The sequence below is a fragment of the Sylvia atricapilla genome, chromosome 2, assembly GCF_009819655.1.
Source record: "Sylvia atricapilla isolate bSylAtr1 chromosome 2, bSylAtr1.pri, whole genome shotgun sequence".
Classification (NCBI taxonomy): domain Eukaryota; kingdom Metazoa; phylum Chordata; class Aves; order Passeriformes; family Sylviidae; genus Sylvia; species Sylvia atricapilla.
The window spans coordinates 45,961,323-45,985,405 of NC_089141.1; the positions used below are offsets into that span (position 1 = coordinate 45,961,323).

At 41.7% G+C, this 24,083-nt stretch overlaps 1 protein-coding gene across 1 annotated transcript in view; it reads right to left on the minus strand.

Annotated features, from left to right (window-relative positions):
* FLT1 (fms related receptor tyrosine kinase 1) overlaps positions 1-24,083 on the minus strand; it is a 109,267-nt gene that overhangs the window by 44,576 nt on the left and 40,608 nt on the right. Inside the window, exons 11-12 of the mRNA XM_066313118.1 lie at positions 12,542-12,656; positions 3,810-3,918 (exon numbers count right to left, since the gene is read on the minus strand). Of these exons, the coding sequence (XP_066169215.1) occupies positions 3,810-3,918; positions 12,542-12,656 (224 nt within the window). The remainder of the gene's footprint in view (positions 1-3,809; positions 3,919-12,541; positions 12,657-24,083) is intronic.

A 24,083-nucleotide genomic window follows, 5' to 3' on the forward strand; every position in this document is an offset into this window, starting at 1 on the left:
CATGTTTACCTTTCCCTGAAGGAGTGGGACTTGTCAGCTCTAGACTAGGACTGCTGGGACACGTTCTGCCTTCCACCACCTTCCTCATGGTTTCTGCCTACAAGAAAGGCACCCTTCACAGCACTGCAGCCACTTCACCGGAGTACGTGCATTTTCTCATCCCCAGGACAAGGGCTGAGGGAGATTGCCTTCAAGGAAAGGGATCTTCCTGTTAAGAATAGGCTTTGTCTCCATCTGCTCTTTGGAGTCACTTCTGGCATGCCCCTTCTACAGAGGACAGCAGCTCCTTTTCCTACAAGGAATCATCCCCTCCTGCTGAGACACTTTTCTTACTTTTAGACACTTTCGTGCAGCTCAGGCTGACTTCAAATGGCGCCAGCAGACTCAACAACATAAGATAAACTAGCCCTAAGCTGTCACACAAAACCTGAAGTATTGGTTTTGGACTCATCAGAAGGAAATACTTTGCGGTGTCCTGTTCACATCCATCAGCATTTACAGCTCTCAGGTTTTTACTCCCTCAGTGCATTTTCCAGCACATTCTGGACAAGTTTGTTTCTTGATGTGAAACACAGGCTGTACCCAGCCACACCAGTTTGGTCTCAGCCTGATGGAGGAGAATTATGGTGAGTATAATTGGATTTTTTTAGGGACGAAAAACAGTATTGGATACACTGCTTTAAATCAATGCAACTGAGTGTCAGAGGATGATCAGGACTTTCCATGTCACACAACTGAAGTGCTCAGCTCCAGAAACTCACAGGAGAAATACATTTCAACTTTACTACCCTATGAAGAATATTTGCCACCAGTCAAGACGTTAAAAATTTCCAAGCCATCATAAAGTTGACACTCCTCTTTCTGAACATCAGCCAATATAAGATTCTTCAAAGGAAAGCCATAAAATTCTGCATGTTCTCATGCAAGCTTTAGTATCAAGGAGAAGGATTTCCTTCCATCCTTGGTTAAGATGTGAGAATGTTAGGTCTAAGTAGGAAAAAAATCTCCTTCATGTCACTGCACTAAAATACTTGAAACTACCATCAAAACTTTGAAAGGGAGATTTGGACACAGTGAATAAGTCCATCAAAGTACAGCTTCATTTGGTTTCAGGATCTTCCATGTTATATTGCAAAAACTGAGGAGTAAGAGTTATAGAAGGCCAAATTCAGCATATTGCACATTGAAAGAGCAGCATTCTCAGTGAGTGATTCTCAGTGACTTCTCAAAGTTTCATGTGAAGTACCCACACAAAGATGAAACTATCATTGCCATGTTAATTTATGGATAACTATGTGGTGTTCAGCTTTCTGTCCTAACACACACAATGTGAGGATAGGGATGAAAGCAAAACTGAGAGTGGAGACAGGAGTCATCTTCAAGGTGGCAAATGTTCTTGTCACTTCCATTAATAGAACACAGAGATATTTTTCTTGTTTCTGAACTTAAACAAACAACCTGCCTATGTGTCACTTATCTGTGTATACTTCTCATGCTTCTTACCATTTTTCTGTATTTATAGATAATTGGCACTTTCTAAATGTGAAAGTGTGTTATGACATGGAGCTTTAACAGCTGTAGACACCCACAAACAAAGCCTGCCAGGTGAAACTGTATGAGCAGCACAACAGTGGATACCTAAAAAAGAAATGACAAGTGCTTGCAGTGGTGACCACGTGCTGGCATGACAGGGGGTTATGCTGTCTTCTGGTAGCTAAGGCCTGAAATCTTGGTGAGACAGCGCCACAACTTGTCAAGAGCACTGACTACTACATCATTGCTGCTCTGCAGTGTGGGCAGGAGTGATTACAGTAAGCTGGATGGAAGCCAGATGGAATCTGGGCTGATTCAAGGAAGGCTACAAAATCCTGGAGATGCCAGAGAAAGATTTTGGTGCCCAAGCTATCTTTTCTTCTCTTTTAACAGTTAGAGGAAAGGGCACTCTCCTGGAAGCACAAAACCAGTTCATCTGGATCAACAGATCTTACTCAGCTGGGGACCAGCTCTGTGGAAAGGGACCTGTGGCAGACAACAAACTCAGCATGAATGAACAGGGTGCTGCTGTGGCAAAAAAAGTCAACAGGCTGATGGGTGGCACCAGCAAGGGCATCACCAGCAGAGATAAAGAAATCATTATACTCTACTCAGGACTTCTCAGGCCACATCCAGAAAACTGCATTCAGTTTGAGTCCCCTCTATGCAAAACAGATGTGGAAAGTCTGAAAAGGGTCCAGGGAGGTGCCACAAAGATGATCAAAGGACTGGGAAGTCTGCCATATGAGGAGAGACTGAGAGTACTGGGTTTGTTCAGCCTTGAGGAAAGGCTTAGGGGAGACCTTATCAACATGTTCCAGTATTTAAAAGGGTGGCGACAAAGAAGGTGGAGACTCCTATTTTACAAGGAGACACAAGGAAAATATGAGGGTTAATGGGTACAAATTACTCCTGGGGAGATTCTGATTGGGCACAAGATGGTTTTCATGATGTGGACAATCAGTCACTGGAATAATCTTCCCAGGGAAACGGCAGATTCCCCAACGTTGGACACTTTTAAGATCCATCTGGACAAGATGCTGTGCTTTTCCCAAGACAGGTGGGACGAGATGATTTTTGAGGATCTTTCCAACTTGGTATTCTATGATTCAGCTAGTCAGAATATTTAAAAAATACAGAGTTTGGGACAAGGAATATTTTTTGAAGTGTTTGAAGTGGCTTTTATTTTTTTTTTTTTTTTTTACCAGATCTAGTGAGTGTGTGTCTATTATCTTTTGATATCTCTCAGAATAGAAATAGAATGAGTTTCACTAAAATCACTCATCAGAATTATAAGCAAGAGAATGACAACATAAAACCCCCAGAGATTATGTTTTGGGGATTAAAACATATAAATATTTTAGCCTTTTTGCTTTTTCTCATATTTTCAAATGAATTACATTTCTTTAATGATCTACCCTGAAAACTGCCAACAGCCTAAGCTTAAAAAACTACCTCTTTATAAACAAAACAAAACTTTTGACAGAAAAAAATCCTTTGGAATTGCATGTGCAGACTATGTGTTGCTGAATAAGCCAGCAGTTATTCCCAAAAACACATTGGGGGCTTTTTTCAGTAATTCCTGAAGTAAAACATTAAGTCATCTGTTTGTGAAAACTCTAAACACATCTCGTAATGCAGAAATAACAGAAAGCATACTCATACGTGAAGATAACATGATAAGAGTTCTCAGTGCCATGGAGCAAATGGCATTCCAGGCTTTCTCAGAAGAGGAAACAAAACTCTGTAGTCTGCATCCTGACACTTTTCCACCTATAGGCTGCCATTGTCCCCGAGATCTGTGAGATCTGTGAGATACTCCAGATATCTCTAGCACTGTGCTGCCTGCAGACTCTGGGACTGTTCTAGACACTGTGTTGTGAGATATCCTGGTGGGCAACAGAGTGAGGCTGTAGACACATCAATGTCATACGTGAAACTGGCTTACTTGGTGGGTGAAAATACATTAAAATTTCATGCATGAAATGACTGCAGAGATGAACCAAAATGGGGAATTACTCACGGCTGTATTTGTGAGTAATTTGTGTCATGCTGGATATTTGAGGGAGGAATGAGTCATTCACCAATTTGCTGTCCCTAGAAATCCAAACCAGCTGCTGTGAAACCTACCAGCATCACCCAAAAGCATGGTATGAGCTTACAAGTGCATATGTTACAGCAATTCTGAAACTGTGGTATATTAAAAAGCCACAACCCAACTGCTATAATTCCAGGATCAGGAAACATGTTTTACTCTACAGAGAAGTAGATCTTACCTGTTACAATAAAACTGACATTTCTTTCCGATTTTCCCACTTTATTGGATGCCACACAGCTGTAGATTCCTGAGGATTTAGCTTCAGCTACAACGAGAGTGCTAGCAGTCTGCAAAAGAAAGAAGAGGTTTAGTTTTCATGGACTCAAGAACTCAGTTAAAGCTTGCCTTCTCTTTTTCCTAAGTCACCATTGGCAGCCCCATGATCCACTCTTTCCATTCATTCAGTGATGGGCATCTCTGGGGCTATTTAAAGGAGATGTCACCATGTACAGTTTTGCAAAGGATAGAAGAATAACAGGAAACAAGCTCCTTGGGTGACCCTTATATCATCAAAGCCATCATGACCAAAAATATTTCAATGTGTCCTTCAGATTGATTTATCTCTCGCTGGTGATGTAATGGTAAGCTACAAGACATGAAGCAAGACACAATGTGTTTCACAGAAGGAGATAAGCAGCCTGTAGGAGAGCCAGACTGCAAAGGGAATAGGTGAGGCATGCCTCAGGCATTTGGATAATTCTGTGGGAAAAGGTAGCTCCATTTGGCACTAAACTAATTTGATTTCTTTAATTTTCCCACATACATATCAGGTAAGACAGAACAACAATAAAAAGGATGTTTATCCATCCTCTTTTGTACTATTTTCTGTTCTTGGACTTAATTAATCTTTCTATTATTAAATAATAATATGTCCATTTTATTTATGTTATATTCTATCACCATCTTAAGAGGTCCAGCACACTAAACATTTTCTCCAAGTTATATGATTTGAAAGATAAGACCTTGAAAGGCCAGGGTCCGAAAACACCTAATGTGCCCTTAGAAATATAAAAACCATTGTAATAATAAGAGTTATACTTTTAGGGTGATGGAAAACCATGGTCTAGTGGCTTGAGCACTAAGCAAAAGAGGAAAGTTATCCAGAAACATGTGACGTGTCATTCTGTTATGAAGCAGAGACATGAGGCATGGACACGGACTTCATCAGTGTAATGTGCTCCCAGTTACAACTTGGTAGCTTAATTTTCTGTCTTTCAGTTGCCATTTTACTTGTTCTGTAAAACATGGTTTGGCTGGAGTTACAGGCAGAGCTGGGATGGTGATGAAAGGAAATTGCGGGGCTTCAGAATTCCACTGTTTGGAATTGTTTGGCTTTTCTAAAAATCTTAAAAATAAGTTCCGTGCAAATAATAAATTTTTTAAGTCTGCTTGATTGCTGGAGTTCAGAGACAAGCATGAGAGGGTGAGGCAGTAATAAATAAGGACCAGTTATCTACATTTTTCACATAAACACTGACTGAACATTTGCACTGCTTTTGCCTTCTGCTGGGAGAATCCATAGCTACTCCCAAACTCCTGTTGAGCCCCGAAATGACATAGATCTTCTGGTTTCCCAAAATCATTCTTTAGTAGAAAGAGTCTATTACTTTTCCTACTACTTGAGTAAACACTATTGAGGCAAATAATTTGGTTTTGACTTTTTTAAAAAAAAAAAAGTCTTCACTACGGTAAATTCACTACAAGTAATGCTAACAGCACTTCTACCCCGTTAAATTTTCTCAGTGGCCAACTACCTGTCTGCTAACACACTACATAATATTCCTAGCTATAATTTTTATAAACTACCTTTCTGGATCTTCTGTGAGATGAAAGAGGATCTGTAATACCAGATAGATAATTACAGCCCTTAGAAAAAAATCATCCTGTTTTGCCAAATTCAGTAAGCTGACCTCTACAAATTTCTAAATATAAAGGGTGGGCCCAGCTCCATCCATACTTTGTCACTCTTTTTGAATTTCTTCCAGGTTCTATATATAATTTTTTGAAGTGTGGACACAGAGCTCAGCATCAAGATTCCTGCATCTGTTTTCTCAACACTTACTCAGCCCAGAAGGGAATCCACAATGTCTACCACAGAAGGCTAATGTGGTTAAAAACCGCTTCTGCCATCCCAGACTTTCCACCAAAAAATGGCCTTTTTTCTCTTGGTTGGTATTACCTCACAGCAGCTTAACCCAGGAAGCAACTGTGACCGAACACGCACAGTGAAGGAGAATGAAGCTCTGGCATTCCTCTGATTGAAGGACACCTGCCTTTACTATACACAGAGGCAGAACATTTCTGAGTCTGAAAAACACATGCCAACTATTCCTCCCTCAACTGCTCGAAGGTTTGAAAAGCTTTTGGAAGTATCAGACTGCATTTTGTCCTTGTATCTCTAGGTATTACTTTTTAATGGAAAATTGTGGATATTATATTGAGTTCTACTGCTTCAGCCCATTGTGATGAGATTATTACTTTTATCACAGTGAGGATGATGCATAGAGTTATGCTAAAGCAGTATGACTGCAGTGACTTACAGATGATGCTTTTTCTTCTGTATTGAATTGCCTGTGAGAACATTCATTAGCACTGACAGTCAGTGATTTAAACTGCCAGTTTCCCCCCCCCAGCAGCATTTTGGTTTTGTCCAGCTTTCGCTGTCCCAAAAACTTCTTCAGCATGGGCCAAGGATCACTTCCAACAGGCAACTCCCATGCAAGCAATGGCTCTTTGGAAGGCAAGGGAAGTTAATGCTGTGAACACAGGAGGCCTTAGTGCCAGACAGCACACACTGGTGTGTTTACTCAACTAAGACAGAGAAAGCCACCATGTCTAGGAGGAAGCAAGACTGACTTTGCAACAGAACAGAATATTTTAGAGACAACACGTCTCTGTATAAATCTTTTAGCTTATAAATTAGTCACAAGGATAAGATAACATCTCTTTAAATAGTTTGTGAGCCCTCCAGTGGTGCAGTCTGTGTTTTTCATTGTGGATGCCAGCCAAAACCCACCAGAGAAGCAGTGTGTACAAAACAAAGCCTGGCATGTTGTTTATGGAGAAACTATGGCTGTTTGAGATCAGTTTGTGCAGCATGGTGGCTCTGTACAGCTATTGCTGCAAAAGAAGCAAAAGTTTTTGCAATTTTGTATCATCTGGCATCACAACAGGGAGTTTCAGGCCCTGGATTTGCAACTACATTATATACAGAAAATCTAAATTGAGTTGGCATGATCACACAGAACAGGCAAATCTCTCCTGGCACGTTCAATATCTTGAGCATTATCTGTCCACAAACCCCATTTACCACCAAAGTTTTGGCCCTTTATGCCTTATTTCTACTCTCATCATCTCAGCTGAAGCACCATGTTACAGGCTCATCTCAAAGCTAGAGGCTAGGGAAGTAAGTCCCATATTGCTGCTGCTTTGCTGGGCAAATAAAAGAGGCATAAGGCAGAACTCCTAAGAGATGGAAGAGGAATTTACAGATTTGTTTGTGGTGGAAACTGATGAGGAAAAGACTGGGGAGGCAAAAAGAATGCAAAGCAGCTGACACAATCATTGCACTTGGAGCCATGGTAGGCTGGTCTTTCCCCTGGAGGGCCTGCTCAAATTTCTCTTTTCTCAAAGTGGCTGAGATAGAGTGTTCCCAGTGCTTCAGCTGACGGCAGAGAAGGAAAAGAAGTTTTCAGAAAATGTTTGGCAACCTGGCTCTTACGTGACTCCCAGAAGGCCTCTGCAGACACCGACATGAACTTGCTCTGTTCAGAGATGGCTGCCCTGACTTCTTGAGACAGTCCACGTATTTAAAAAGCAAAATACTGCCTTTTCAACATAGAGCACATAGTGCAAGCCTGTCGCTTATTGCAAATTCCCTTGTAGTTATGCTTTTTAGAACTATTGGTTTAAAGAAAAAAAGGGGAAATAAATGAAAATATGCTCTCTTTATACCCTTGGATTTATCTCCCTAAAGGAATATAATTTAAGAAGATCCGTATCTAAATACTGGTAGTGCACTGCTGGATTGGTCTGTTTGCTCCAAAGACATAAGATCTGCATGCCTCACATGTGGGCAAGGAGCATCAGTGCAAAACATCTGGTCAACATGTTTCACCTTCTGGACCACCATGGAAGAAACACCAAAATATCCACAACAGGAGGACATGAGCATGTGACTGAGAGCACCCACCTTCCCCCTGGGGTCAGACAAAAGAATCTCTATAAGTTGCTGCTGTATATCAAGCAGAGCTGAGTTTTTCCCTCTGCATCCCATGCTGTCCCACAACTCAGCAGCAGCAAGCCCCAAGTTCTGCTGGTTTTAATTTCACCAAGGGCTTGGCTCTGCTGGTACCTCCCAAAGACAGACTTAAAAGTGTTGACAGCAATTCTAGTAGCACTCGGGAAAGCTCCAGAAGTTACAATGTGCTGAAGAGAGGCCAGTGGCGCTCCCACTGCTATCTTTAGCCTGGGTTCTGAGGAAGATCATACTGTCCATATGTTCATCTGTCTGCCAGCCTGTCCATCTCTCTGCCAGAATCCTCTCCTCCCCCACATGCTTAGTAATTTTTCAATCCATTGTCCAGTTTCAATCAAAACTTATTGACAACTCAAAGCTCACGAGATTTCATATATTTCATGAAAACCAGATGTTGGGTAGAGGAGAAAGATAAAAATGCTGCTGTAGTGAGCTAAACAGCTTTCTCTTCCTCTTTGGCTTCCAGATGGCAAATCTGCACAGATGTGCTGGCCAGACAGCTGGCATGTGTCAGGACTGAGAACAGACACAGCACAAGCTTCTTCATCTCATCAGTAATGTGGGAACTTGGAAGAGAGGTAGATGTTTAGGGCTTGGCATAGAAGATGATGAAGAGAGATAGAACCCTTTTATTCTGCATGATTACCCTTATCATAGTCATGTCCAGGAAGGATTGACTCTTCTGACTATCTAGCACCCCACTTTGGAGGGTTACTCTTTATACTACCACTGGTCAGGCTGACCCATCTTTGCCAGACAAACCAGAGATTCACAAGGATGAGTCTAAATTTTGTCTTACAGAATCAGGTTACAGGGCCATTACTTTCCATTCTCCATGAAGTCAAAGGGGTTCACAAGTGATGGAACCACTAAAAACCTGTGTCAGTTAGGTATTCACGCAGTGGAAAACAAAGCCATACATACATACATACATACATACATACATACATACATACATACATATACTTTTACTCAAACACACAGGAACACCCACGTATATGCATGGTAAGCTCCAATTTCATGCATTGCTGCCCTTTATGCACAATACCTGGAGGCATACCCTGTGACACGGACCCAGCTTTCATGGTACCTGCTATTGGTCAGCGGCACTCCAACATTTGCTAGCAACAGAGGCATGAGGTAGTCAGAGACATTCTGTTCCATTTCAGGCTCTCAATAGGTTAGTTCCCAAAACAAGAGGATTTTGTCTCACGCCTCCAACTTTTCCTTGTACTCAACTGCCTCCTGTCTACTGTCTCCTTCTCCTGGATTTTTAATCCTTTCTTCTTGGCCCACACTTTTTGCTTTCCCTTATCTGAACTTTCCTTCTTAGTGGTCTGCACATGCTGCATGCCCAGGATCCTTGTTGACTTCTATAGCACCCTATCCCTTGTAGCCCTGTACAAGGAGTACCAAGTGCTTTCAAAGCTGTTGACAAGCCAGTGTGTGCTTGCAGAGCCGGGACAGAACACACTGAATGCATGCACTGCTACCAATTGCACGCACAGCCACAATGAATGTACCAGCTCTTTGTACCTCATTATTGCAGGTCATTCACAGACTGACATTCTAATGAACACGGACCATGCTAAGAATTATAATCAGCATTGGTCCTCAGTTAGACACAGCAGTCAGCTTTAACTGGGAACACTGAGAAGTGATGGGTGTTAGTAGCTGAATGACAGGAGGGTGTCTGTGGCCTGTTTACACGACCTAAGAATAGCGCAACTTTGTAGGAAGTTGCTGAAATGTCCAACAAAACGAGAACGAAAACATTGGGTGGGGGAATCAAATCACTTCAAGAGTTGTCTCATGATTAAGTATTATGGCTTATGTTACGAAGTTCTTCCATTGTACCACTCGAGTTTCTCAATGTCCGCTTAGAGAGGCTTTAGCGGAAATGTTACTAAGACACTGTTGTCACGGTTTCTCTGTCACCAAAGAATAATGTAGTGCAGGCTTCCTGCACTGCTTTAACTACACAGGCACAGGGCTTGAGGTTTTTCTAACTTTAAAATATACTTGTGGCTACGTTGATAACCACAGACAAACAAACAACCTACCACAGCAAAGAGCCAAACTGGAGGCACTTAGATGTTGCACATACAGGAAACAGGTGGAACTGGCACAATGTCTTTAGGAAGGTGAAAACAGCTACCTTCATTGCTAAAGAAACCTGTTGGCCATCCTTTGTTCATGTCTTCCCTTGCTTACAATAATCTCATCCTGTGACCACACGCATTTCTCCTTTCATGCTAACCCAAATGTGAAACTTTCTGAGTTTCTTCATTCATTTCATACCGCTTTGTCTCCTACATCTTTGTTGTTTCTATTGAGCTCTGAGATTGTTTTTTACCACGCTTGCTGTGTTGGGATGTGGAAGTGGGGTAGACACTGTTTATTTAGCAGGGCACCACCGATGTGGGAGTGCCTTGGAGAGCTGTTCACAGCTGCTTGCAGGAATAGAACTGCTCACAGTAGCAGTCCATCAGAGACAGACACGCTGTGATGACACGCTGCATTCAGTGGGCTCGGTGCTATTAACACTCCAACAATATCGCTGCAGATGGGCAAGGGTTCTGTCTGCACTGTCTCTTTGAGTTTGCTCAGGGAGACTGAGAGTGAGTCTTGGGCTGCGAGAAGTGAAAAGCTATGGACTCCCATGGATTTAAAAGAACAATCCTGGATGCTCTAGAGCAGCTGTGTATGCACTAATCGTGCAACTCTCAGCTTGGCCAGCAGCCTGGGCTTTGAGAGCATTTTTTTACTTACAATAGCAGTCCAGCTGTGCTACAGAAAAGCAACAGAAGTGGAGAAACTTTAGAAAAGCTGTGAAAAACGTGAGTACAGAGATTGTTTCATTAACCTCCACAGAGGGAACAGGAGGAATAAAGCAAAGCAAGATAGACCTTTCTTAGTTGAACTAAAGAGCAAAAAGACAAGGAACACCAGGGAGGACCAATACGTTTCACTGCAAATCATTCCATGTGAAGACCATTCCTTGGCTCATTTCTGGACCCATTTTTAAAAAGGGCTGCTTGCCAAAGACTTGCAGTTCTGCCAAAATGACCCATTATTAGCATCTTCCTCCAGGGAGGAATTTATCTGCTGTTAACTGGAAGTTGCTTTGATATTTTAGCCACTCCTCTTCCACTGTCTCCAAAACGCATGGTACACAAGGAGAATGAGATGTGGTCATTAGACAGCTCCTTCTGAATCCTGTGAACAGGTATATGACTGCTGGGAAAGTATTGATTCTCATCATCCTGTTCATCATTCCCCCTGTGGAAGAGACTGTGTCATCCTGTGCTTGAAATTATTTCCCTTTCCTCCTTCAAATCCCTCTTTTACGTTTCGTTTTCCATGTGCTTTCCTATGAGAGTGTACCCTAGGAAACAGTTTGCTCCCATCTTTGCCTTGATCTTTAAGGATGTGGAGCTGGACAGCTAAATAGAGCAAATGCCTCACTGGGATCCAGCCTGTTCCCACATGCTGGAATGGTGCCATGAACACCTGTCATACTTTCTAAATAATATAACAGCCGGAGAAAATGCAGTCCCAGATCTGATTCCTGGCTGCACGTAAAACCCTATTTATTCTGTGGTGTGTGAAAGGGCCTTGACATGAGAATAACTACAGTTTGTACCCATTTTTATATTCAGGAAACTGAAGGCAGCCATCAAGGAAAAGAGACCTATAACCCCAGTGCCCTTAGGATTACAAAAAGCATTTTGGTGTCATTAAAAATGAAAGGCCTAGAGTAAGACAGGCTTTAAAATTTATAATCTCTTTAGCTATTGCTGCCACAAACCAAACTGGTCTGTGAAAACAGTCTGTGACACTGTCATGACACCTGAGCTGCTTTGCAGCACAGGCCACCCAACCACACCAAATCATGTGTATCCCAGGGAAGTGCAGTTGATGTAGGGTATCCTTGATTTGAAGCTTTAACTGATAGACAGGCCTCCTTAGCCTTTGACAAGCTAATCTCATAGGCTTTCTCTTCCACATTAGACACCACCAGACTACAGGCCCACACACCCTTCAGAATTATCTGCATATCCCCGTGACCCATAAAGGGATGCTTGGCTTGGACTAACACCTACATTTAGATGGTTGACACTGCTGAGATAAATCCCATCTTGCTGTCCCTGAGTAAGACCTCTCTTAAACTTTGCTTCCATAATCTGGATTCTTTTGGCTCTTTAGAATTTATTCCAAGAAAGACTTGGCCATCTAATCATCTAGGACCACATCTGTGAATAAACTAACTAATGAGAGTAAATACTTTAATTTTCATAGGAAAAACAACATGAAATTATGCAATTGCACAAAATGAGGCAAAGATGGCCTGGAACCCTGCCCTGTGTTCCTTAGGTATCCCAAGATACTTCATGAATAAGAGAGCAGATATAGTGAATCTCACTGAGATGCTCTCTTGGCATGTCACTTACCTTAATATGACTGCCTCCAGAAAAAAATTCTCTCAACATATAAATAGCAAATATGAAAATTATCTGCATGCATGCAGGTCCTCAAATCTAAACAATATAAAATTGCTTGCTTCTTCTCTATTACACTGATAGCATCTCACAGTGCCTTTTCAAAACATGCTGTCACATAGAAAGGTTATCTGCTCCTAGGAATCATACCTTATTTTTGCCCTCTATCACAGCTGTTCTCTCAGTGATGCTCTGGATCCTGTTTCCTACGTTGCTGCCAGCTTTCAGGATGAAAGATCCTTCAGTATAAAAACAAAATCCATGCCTAAAGACAACAAAAATTAAAATGGCATTCATTTGGTGATAGAAATTCAACACATAAGACAAAAAAATTGTTTTGAAAACAGTGATCAGTCAGGAAAACTGCAGGTGTTGTGATGACCAGGAAAGTATAATTGCTTTTCATTAAATCTTGAGGTTTGGAGCCTGATAATTGCATTCACTTCCACAGCCACTCCCTGAATATTAGCTCTCTGGAGTCAATGTTGACATTTAACCCATTGCAAAGAATTTACAGTCAGAGCCTAAATCAAGGGCTGTACAAGACCAACATCCCATTTCCAATGCTCCTGTTTTCAGACATGGCCAAAACATGAGTTCATACTATTTTTAGCCTTTAATTCAAGACAAACTATATTTGTTTCAAGATGCATTCCATAATTCATTGGATACTCTTTTACTCTGTCCAGGTTCTTTTTGCTTTAACAAAATATTATGCTGGTTTTCATTTCTGAATATTTTTTTAGTTCAGTTGACAAAACAGTGAGATATTAATACTGAGGTCCAACGATTACAAGACACACAGTAAAAATAAGCATAATTCTGCAAATGAACAAAATGGAGTTAAACAAAACTATACCCAAATGACAAAGGGATTTAAGTGATAATTTAACTGGAAGAAAATCAAATACATCTTAATGAATGGAAGTCCCAGAGAAAAAATGTTTTTGCCTTATGCAACAAATTGGCTTGTAGTCAGAATATTCAGGTGTGGTCATGGTAGAGCTAATTTGTTTCTTGAAGTCTGATTTGGTCTGCATGGAAATAAACACATTGGAATGCTTCTTAAGTGCTGCCTGACCCTGTTCTTCTTCAAGAATATCTAGTTCAGTTTTCCATCCAGAATTTCATTGTTGTTGTTCAATTCCAGCGTCATTGGCAGAGATTAACCCTTCAGCTGGATGAAGTTCTTTCAAATACACTGTGTTCCTCGGATTTGAAAGATAATGGCTGTAGTATCTGTAATCAAATAGTTCTGACTTGTATAATAGTTGTTTGGAGAAATGAACTTAAAAGCTCAGTGGCTGAAAAACACAATATGATGCAATCCTGACCAAAGGATTGAGATCCATTTCCCTTCAGCCAACTGTGCAGTTTGCTTTGCACTATAAACTTCATGTTGTTTAGAAAACAAATGATACACCAACTTTACATGATTGTTTTTAATTGTGCAGCTTTGCGTCAAACTGGCCAATGACTTAGCAGATATTACACCTTAAAGAAATAATGACATGGAAACTACCTTGGGCTGCCCAAATTTCACAATGTGCACTGAAAAGATCAGTGTGTCAATAAACAAAAACAAAACAAAAAAAAAAAAAAAAAAAAAACAAAAACCCCAAAAAAACAAAACCAACCAACCAAACAAACAAACAAAACCAGGAGAAAGCAATGGAGATTGATGCATGGAGAGAGGACAGGGAGCAAGAGCATGGCAGGAAAACCCTATCTACACAACCACTTCTTTCAGACTCTGGTTTAAAAGCCAACTTCTAATACAATATTGTTGAGGCCAGGGTGAATGAAAGACAAAGACAGCTACATTAAATAGGTGCCACCTGTTACACTTGGATGGGGAAAAATGGTTGAAATTATTCAGAAAATTAGATGCCATTTACTTTGCACATTTAAAGCTTTAAGAAGTCTGGTTCTGTAACAAGAATAAAACACAGAAGGCATGATAATTTGGCTAAGATGGTAACATTTTCATGCCATAGAAGGTATTAAAACTCCATTTGTGATGCCAGGCATCAAAAGCCCATTTGTGACTGGATGCAATCTGTACAGAAAAACAGAGATACCAAAATCCCACTTCATATGTATTAAAAGATGCCTCCTATTTTTTTTTTCTTCTCCCCCAGAATGCATTTATGTTTCTTTTTTACAGTGATGAAATTCTGTACTCTTTACCATAGAAGTCCTTACACATATTTTGGTAAAGGACAGAAAGAAGGCATAATGCATATTCAGCAGCTGCTGGTGCATCTCTGAAAAGCATCTCCAATTTCCTTTCGTACAGATCTGGAGTCTCCAGACTCAGTTGCTATTATTACACTCTTCCTCACAATTCCTTAAAAAGACTGTATATATTTAGTTTGCCATGTCTTAGGGATGAGGACAGTCTTATGTCTTTGTTGATGCTTAGCACAATGAGGTGCTGATTACTCATTAGTACCAGAATGCAAACCACCATCATAACTACAATAACATCACAATAACAAGAAAAACACATGTAAAGTGCTAGATTAGCCCTGGAGGCACATATGTGAACTCTACTGACATCACATTCCATTCTATGTCCAAACTGGCAATTAAGATGTTAATGCAATTAGAGTAGGAAATCGAATACACTTCATAGCTGTTGGCCACGGTTTTAGTGAAAAAAGAGTCACAATCAAGCTGAGAATACTACATCCAACAGCACACAGCTGGAGGTGTGAGTACTGTTGTACGCACAATGTCAGCTCCACTGACTGCTGGATCAGCAAACATTTACGGATCAGTTGCAGCACGGCTGCCAGGCTGAGTCTAGGACAAGACTCAGACTCATCCCTTTGGATGCAGAACCAGATGCTTCCTCTCATGAACTGCCAAATTCCTTCACTTTAACCTCAAATACACTAACATAGCTCAGGGACAATACACGAGCCGTGCCCACAGTCCTGAGCTGGCTACTCCAAGTCATCCCACCTCTCACTGCTGTCAGGGGTGCCATGTGAAAGATGCTGCCTAAGCCAACAGCATCAGGTAGAGATGGAGAAGGGAAAAATTAGTCAGAAGTCCTGCCTTTTAACCTGACCTCAGCTTCTAACAATGAGTATTTTGTAACAGAAAGAGAAAAGATTCTGCTGAACTTAGATCTAATCATCAAACCAAATGTTTGTGTTAAGCACAGATGCTTGGAGAGAAAGGGGGAAAATTGAAAACACAAAAATCTATGCTGCCTGGAATCAAAGTAGGCAATCATCTTCCTGTTAAGTCAATTGATGTTTCATAGCATGCCCTCACATAACATCAGCTACATATTTTTCTGATTTCAAGGAAATTACCAATTTCTTCAAACTACCCACTCAAGTAAAATAACAAGGGCATTGCATTCTCAGCAAGAGCTGTCGTGTTTGCAGGGAAATCCCACTGCATTTTAGGTATTTGAATCTTACCCCAGATATCTCCAGAGTACATGAATTCCTGAAATGTTTTGTTGTGGGATGAGCCTCGGTGCTTTGCATCTTCAGGAAATCTTACAGCAGGGTTACCGCCGGGTTAATGAAGGAGCACACAGTGTGCGCAGGGATTGATAAACAAGCTGATATCCGCCAGCACATTTCTACCCATTTCTTTCACCTGTGTCCCTGCAGACCCTTTCATGCTTCTACTTTGTGAGTGCAACTCTGCCTGTTGCACTCTACATCTCTGTGTAGAGATCCCACATAGCAAATGCTAACGGGGGTGCGTACAAACCTAAGTTTATAAAAGTTACGCAACCCCAGAGTGAGGCAATCAGACTCTGCTGCCTTAGTGGGGCGCTGGTAGAAGCAGAGCACTCATGTTAATCACACCCTAAGTAATTTTTCCCATGTGCCTGCATGCGTGCTGGCATGCACGTTTGCAGGTGTGCACCCATACAGGCACACGTGTGTCCCTGTTGTCAAGAGCCTGAGAAAAAGGCTATTCTTTTGTAAAAATGGGACCCACTAGTTCCCTGTAAGGTTCTCAGAGAAGCCCAGCACAGGGGAAAAGATGGCTGAGAGTGGCTGTGCCTGTGGCAGGGTGAGTTCTGCTGTCAGGCCCATTCCCAGAACTTTGGGAATCTACACAAATTTAAAGAGGCTGGGGGGGTGGTTTATGCAACCAGAAGTAAGTCCAGCTTTATAAAAGGTCTGTGATGTGCGGAGCTGGCACCCATGGGGGCCCTGGAGAAGTAGCCGGGGGGGAGGAGAGCCAGCCTGCTACTCGAGAATACATCAAGCACTTGAGGAAGCAGAGTGTGCCATGTTTGAAGATGCAAAGATAATCACAGTGCTGGGAACCGTCTTGTGTAGCGGAGGAAGCCAAACAACAAGAGGAAAGCAGCATATGCTCGTGATTTCGCACAGGAAGCTAGCAGCACCTCCTGCCAGAGTGAGATAAGAAAACTCCCATGGCCTATTCTGGACAAGGCTGTGGTGATCAACCTTCGCTTCACACTGTCCTCGCTCTGCTCCGTGGCCCGCTCCCTTTCCTAATGAGTTTCAGAGCCCTCACTTCTATTAGCATGCAGCATGCCAAGCAAAATAGCATGGTGTATTTATAACTATCAACAGGGAAAAGTTTCCAGGGTAAGAGTGTACTTCATGTCATCTTGATGTATTTCACTGAAATTACACTACAAACCAGCTCCAAGCTAAAGTCCTGCCGATGAAACTACTCGTCTTAGAAGAAAAGCTGGTCAGTGATTTATAGCAGGGCATGGGAGCTGAGGTAAGCGATTTGTCCAGTTATTCATGGGATGGTTTGACCCCAAGTATGACAGTCAGTTCTGTTTGAAAGCCCCAGATCTAGCCCATCCAGACACATCTTCCCCATGCCAAAGACCTTACTGCAGTTTTCAGTTCAAACAATGCAACAACAAATTACCAGTGAAAGAGCCTCAACCCACAGATCAGCTGGGAAAATACTCATCTTCTGTCTCCTTGTCTTCCCAGCTTCTCCCTCCCAAGCCCTCTAGTGTGATTCCAGGGTCCATTGCAATCATTACCTCATGCAACATCTTATTCAACTCCATAAGCATTCCTCTTGGCAAAGCCCCTGGCAGCCTCACTCACACTCTCATTCACTGAGGTAGTATTTGTTGGGAGTGAGAGGAAACCATCCTGTCATCAACAGTGCCCATTTTTTAAAGTGATTATTGGCAGCCACCATACTTTTCTCAGCAGCTATCCGTTTTAAGGGCAGCAATCCCTAGCAGCGTCGGGGTAATGTTACTACAAATTCAAGCTGGGCTGACTCATGTCCTTTAAGAGGCAATGGTGATGACACTAACATTAAGACAGGAACTCTGGAAATTCCTGGAATTGTAAAGAATACATAGTAACTGTTTTTTATTTGCAAGTCACCCAAAAAAATCCTAATGGCATGGACCATGTGCCTCAGCATCTAGAGCTGTGCAATAGATAGCACAGGGCTAGTGTAGCCACGTGTCCTTGGGAATATTGAGTCAATCTGAAGCAGGAAACTGAGAGGAAAAATAGTAGCAGGGAGCATGTACAGTTTGTAAAACATGTTTTATGGGGGTGGGGGAAGGAGAACATGTGCTGGCCCCCTGTCAGCTTTGTCTATGCATGTGATTTTATGATTCTAAGAAGCTATGGGTCCAGGTGTTCCTGCTCTAGGTCCAAACCAATCAGTTAGAGGTTGAAATACTGGCATAAATACAGCTGGGAACTCATCCCAAACACCTTCCCTAGTACGTGCATTAGTAGAACTAGGAGGAAAACTACAGGTGGTAGGAACTGGATATATTTTACATTGTTTATTGTTTATTTGTTTATTTATATTTATTTATTTAGGATCAGGTCCTTAATCTCCCAAAAGTATCATACTCTTTGAAAAGAGTAGGGTAGATGGCATTTAGAGCTTTGTTATGTACTTCCATGGCTCTATCAAAAAAGGAAGCATTTGATAGCTGCACATTGCCTTTCTTGCTATTACTGATATGCAGCCAGATAACTGGATGGTGTTTCCCTTTTGTGCTCATCCTTTCCAAATGTTATGACTTGCCCTTAACTATTCCAGTTTGCTGCCTGGAAAGCTGATTGATCTGAGCTATCTCAAAAGAAGCAGCAAGATCAACAGGAATGTTACCTACCCCAGCTTTCAGTATTTCATCAGCCCACACCCAGATTTCCACAGGAAAAATAGCACTTCTATAACTGCACACCTGAGCACCCTGCAACACTAGTTACTCACAACAAAAAACACAGATTACTGAGGCTGAGGGTCACCAAAAAGACCCACTTTGCTCCCAACTTCTTTGCCATTACTTGAAATCTCTGGCCACAAGGGAACATAACAATATTTGAAAGTAATTTTTCAGGTGTCTGCCCGTACTGAGGTTATCTGAAATTTTCTCAACTTGTCTTATCAGAAAATTATATTTTGCTTCTGAATCCTCAATTTTCTGCTTCACACTGCTTAGCATTCTTCATAGACACAGACTACCATCATATTTCAGCCAAATCTACCTTCCTTCATTGTTATACAACTCCCTTCCTCTACTAAACTGTGTTCACTCTCATCTCCCATGGAGCCACTGTGATTCAGCCTCCACTTTCTCTGTGCAAAAGGAAAAATCATGTCCTGCACAGAGAAGCAGGATGTTGGCTGGAACTATAGAATTATCATATGAGATTTCCACAAGCACCTAGAATTTCTTTCAGGGGAAAAAAGCGCTTGATTTTGAGAGTCTGTAATACTGCAAGGAAGAGGGTCTTGCAATTTGGTTGAACAGTCAGAATCCTAAAGAAAAAGTCCACAAAAACTCTACATACAATGTCCACTCTTGCAGTTGTGGTTTGTTTTTTTATTTCCAATTTATGTTTCCTATAAATAAAGTCCAAGATATTGTTCAGACCCTTCTAGTGTAAGTTACTTTCCTTGCACAACTCACTTCTAATAGCTCACTCAACTTCTGGACATAAGCTTACATCTACAATATTCCAAGATCCATATACCCACCACCCCTTCCTTCTCAGAAGGTCAAAATTCCCCTCTTTTTCCTTTGCTGCCCTAATTGGGTCCTCTTAGTTCTAGAAAGGATTAACTCCTCAGCAGCCTATTTACACAGTCCTTCCTATCGCCCCTCTTGCTGACAAGCTGGAAGCACAACTCTCACCCTTTCCACTTTCCAGTGATTAGCAAAGGAGACAGAGCAGCTGTTGATCCACTGAGATTTTGTTTTTCAAGATGATGTGTTTTCAACTTCTCTTCAAGTAGGGGTCTGGGAGCAACTCTGGGCTGACTGGAGTGAGGGACTGAAGGGCAGGCAGAAAACAAGGAAGGGATGAGAAAGAATGGAGGGAAACATTTTTTAGGAGAGAGGGGAGTTGATTAGAGGGAAAACAGGAAGAGAAAATACTGACAGGCATGGATGTAAGACCAAGGATCCATCTACCCCATATCCTGTCCCAACAATGACCATATGCAGATGGTTAGGGATGAGTAAGAGTGGGACTAACTTCAGATATTTCCTTCTAATACTCCCCCAGTCACCAATTATTATCAGCTCAGGAAATTCCTGCAATACAGACTGTTTCTACACTTCTCTTCCAAGGCTGTAGAAAGTTTTCAAACCCCCAAAATCTTCGGGCAAGGAGATTCACACATATGCTATCCCTGACATGAGGAGCTATATCCTTTTTCAGTTCCAAATTCTGCTCCTCCTGTCTCCATCCAATGGTCCCTACATCTGAAATTGGGAAATATATACACAACTGACCCTCAGGAGTGTGTCCTTCACAAGCCTGTAAGTCTCCATCCTGTAGCTCCCAAGTCACATCTTTTTCAGTCTGCAAGAGTCTTGATCTCCCTCCTCACTCATCCTTCACACATTCCTCTCATTCTCTGAAATTCCTTTGATCCTTTTTGATGCTATTCCTAGTGTACCTCCCAGTTTGGCTGCATCCTTTGAAATGAAAGGATCAGAAATGCTCATAGCATAAAAGGTGTTGATAATTTATGGATTTGTGGAGTTATCATGATCTTCTGTACTGTGGTCTTTATTTCTTTCCTGGTAATTCCTAACTAACACTTGATTTTCTTTTTGAGCTGCTCATGGAGGTGTTCACTTTAACAAACCCACCCAGCAAACAAAATCACAGCACTCAGATACCTCTTTGTAGTAGTAATGATCAGCCAACAGCTTTTTAACATGTACTTTACATACGAAAGCAAGATCTTTTTTCCTATGTATATCATGCATATTTATCTTCAGTGAACTTCACCTGCCACTTTTTCACTCAGATACCCAGATTCTTAGAGTTCTGCATTTCATTGCAATCAGCCCCTCATCCTTACAAATCTGAATAACTTGTCATCATCAGCAAACACTGTCACCTCCTTACCACCTTTCCCAGGTTATTTCTGAACATGTTGACAAGTAAAGACCCCAGTACCAGCTCCTGAAAAATTTCACTGATCACCTCCCTACGCTGCAAGAACTGGTTGTTCCCTCTTAACCTCTGTTTTCTATTTTTCAACGGATTTTTTTTTTTTCTGAGCACGATCCTACTTCACATGCCTGTTCAAAGCCTTCTGCAAAGGCTTTTTGAAAGGCGTACACATAAAAGGAAAGAGGATGCTAACTAAAGTTTGTATATTTTTGTAAAAGGTGTACTGGATCCAGCAATAGTACTCCATTCATAATCACTCCTAAGCACACACAGAGTTTGACCTGGTGCCTTCCTTTGGCCAGGAGCCCCTGCTAGTGCAGGAGCAGCCTTCTGGCTACGGGCTGGGACACCCCACTGGCTCGGACCCTGCCAGCGTGCGGGGCCTCGCTCACGTCGTGCAGTCCCCACGCACAGCCTGTCACACACTTTGTTTCCTCTGGGCTGGGCCACGCCGAGCAAAAGATCAAGCAGAAATGTCCCACCATCTACGTGACCCTTAAGTGTTTTTCCTTAAGGCTGGGTGTCAGACTGCACATAGTAAAGCCAAGAGACCACCCGGTGAAGGCAACAAGAAGGGAAAAAAAGAAACTGGGAAAAATAAAAGGAAGAGCAAGTGAAAAAAACCCAATATAGGCAAGTGAGAATAAAAGTGTGGTACTAAGCAGAGTATCCCTGACCACCTGGATCTTGCTGTATTTCTTGTGTTTGAAGATTAACTAATGACAAAAAACATAATACAATGCATCTTGTCTTAATTTTTTTAAAAAATTGTTTTAAAGTGATTTAGAAACTAGCAATATCGAAACTTGAAAGCTTAAGGTTCTGATTCAACTAAGACCCATAATGAAGCAGTTTATACTTGCAGAATAAATTCATCAATGTCTAACCCTGTGGACAGACTGTACTCAGTATAAAGCATGCATTTGTCAAGCTTATGTAACCGTATGGATGTGCCAGATCTGATTCAAATGGCATTTTGCAAACAAAATATTAAAAAGTATTTACAATTCCATAACAGTGACTGAAAACAAGGATATAGCTCTACTCAGAGGAAAGAATGTATTCACAAGCAAGCTTTGGCTTTTGGCTCCCAGTGGAAGTGCAGAATGAGATACTTGAGCATATTGCTTATTCAGGCTGAAGCAGAGCAGATGCTGCTTGACTCCTCTCTTTCCTTTGGCTTCAAGTTGCCTGGAAGTCCATGCTGCTGTGATGTACACTCATGACACTTCCTCTGCGTTTTTTAAGGTTATGTTAAATACCACAGGGTTTCACTTTTATTTACACTAATCTATTTCCCCAACCACACCAAAATAAGGGAATAGCTAGTATGATTTTGGCGGTACCAGTAAGTACCTTTAAATTACTAAATTGCTGTAAGGTGGTTTTCTTGTAGCACAGGTTTGAAGGCACAAAAGCCACCAGACAGATCCTCAGCCAGTGTGAATGTAGAGCTGAAGATCCAGTCAGATGTCAAATTAAACAAAGGCATTTTAGAGTACCTGTTTGTTATTGCCATCTGACCTACTTATGCCAGCTCCAAAGCCTCAGACTTTCCCCTCCTGAAAATAGAAGGTGGCACAGGGAACAAAACCAGCCACTGTGGACGAACTAATGGACATCAATGTTTGCAAACATCCAACAATTAAATTTGGGTGGTTCAGTACATTTCTAATTAAGCACAATTAACATTTGTTCTTTACTTGTTCATTTTAAATACCTCACTGATGTTCCAAATCTGGTTTACCCTGATCATCTATCCAAGCACATCCTAATGATTTTGCCTTTCAATTCCTTATTATTGCCCTGACATAAACAATGCAGAAATGCAATTAGACTGCAATGCACACATGGTCTGCCTCCTCTTTCACTGAAGCTGCTGGGAGTCTGGCCATGCACTGTCATTATGCTAGTTTCAGTCTTTCTGTATCTCTGCAGAAGTTTCAAGGAACACTCTAGTTTTTTTCCTCCCAGATACTTCATCTATTCAGCCCTCCATCTTTAACCCCAGCATTAGGTGGTTTTACCACCAAGTGGAGTTCATATCTTGACACTCTAGTCAGAAGGGCAGAGAATCACGTACCAGTTTCCTCAATTACTTTTTGTAAGCAACTCCATATTACTCTCACATTTCTCTCTCCCTCATGCAAATAAGCGCAGAGCAAAAAAAAAAAAAACCAACCAAAAGCCAAAGAACCACAGACTGATGTGATGGCAAGGTTGTAAAATAATAATATAGCATTCAGTTTGAGACTAAACAAAACAAACAAAACAAAGCTCAAGAGAAGGGAGGCAGCAAGGTGATGGGAGAGTTGAAACACCAGTGATGAAATTTCAGTGTTGCAACTGTCTGCAGATTCTGAAGGGCCAATCAGTCAAACCTTGGGCAGAGGTTGAAAAATCTCTCTTGAACTACCCACATATAAATGTCCAGAGAGAGAAACTTACCCCAAACAACACTGCACAGCTGCTGAGCAAGCCAGTGCTTCCAGTGAGCAATAGCAGCATCCCACATGCCTTTCTTGGCAATTTCTGCCAGGTCAGTTTAAGATAAACAAAATCTACTGAAGAGATTCAGGTCAAGGACCATTAACATCAAGCACGTTCCTGGCATGCAAACGTTTGTTCTGCAGCCTCAGAACTGATCTGTTTTAGGTGGATCCCAGCCTGCCTGGCTCTGGAGACCCTCAGCAAGCCCTGCTGCTGTCTGCCCCCATACACTTCTGCTGACAATCCAGCCTGAAACAAATTCAGGATGGATAGGATGGCTCCAGGGTGGTAGAAAAGAGGCTAAGGAGGCTGCTGGGCACTTCAGGACAAGCGTCCCACTGGGCTGTGCTCTTCTGTATCCACTGAACACCTAGGGGCTGCCCAGCCTGGGAATGTGTCTGCTACAGAGCAGCAGCGTACACAGCAGTAAGATTGCCCTGGAAAAGCAGCTTCTCAATCATTTAAGAAAGACTATTTTTTTTAGTAGCTTTTATTTGGCATTGTGTCTTCTACTCTTTTTTGGCTGCCATCTCTAAATTTAATAGCTCTGCATAAGCTTTAAAAACCCCCAGACCGTTTCTTTTTGCCCGAGACAGATTTCCTTGACCCTTCTATGTTTCCTTGTCTGGGTAAACATCAGAAGAGAATCTTTCCACCTACATATCTAGTAAGGTAGCTAGCTAACCAAAGGCTGATTAATGGCAAAAGTTGTTTTAAGCAAAGTAATTGTAACAGAAAACAAAAAACACGGAATTTTTAATGATGTTGGTCTT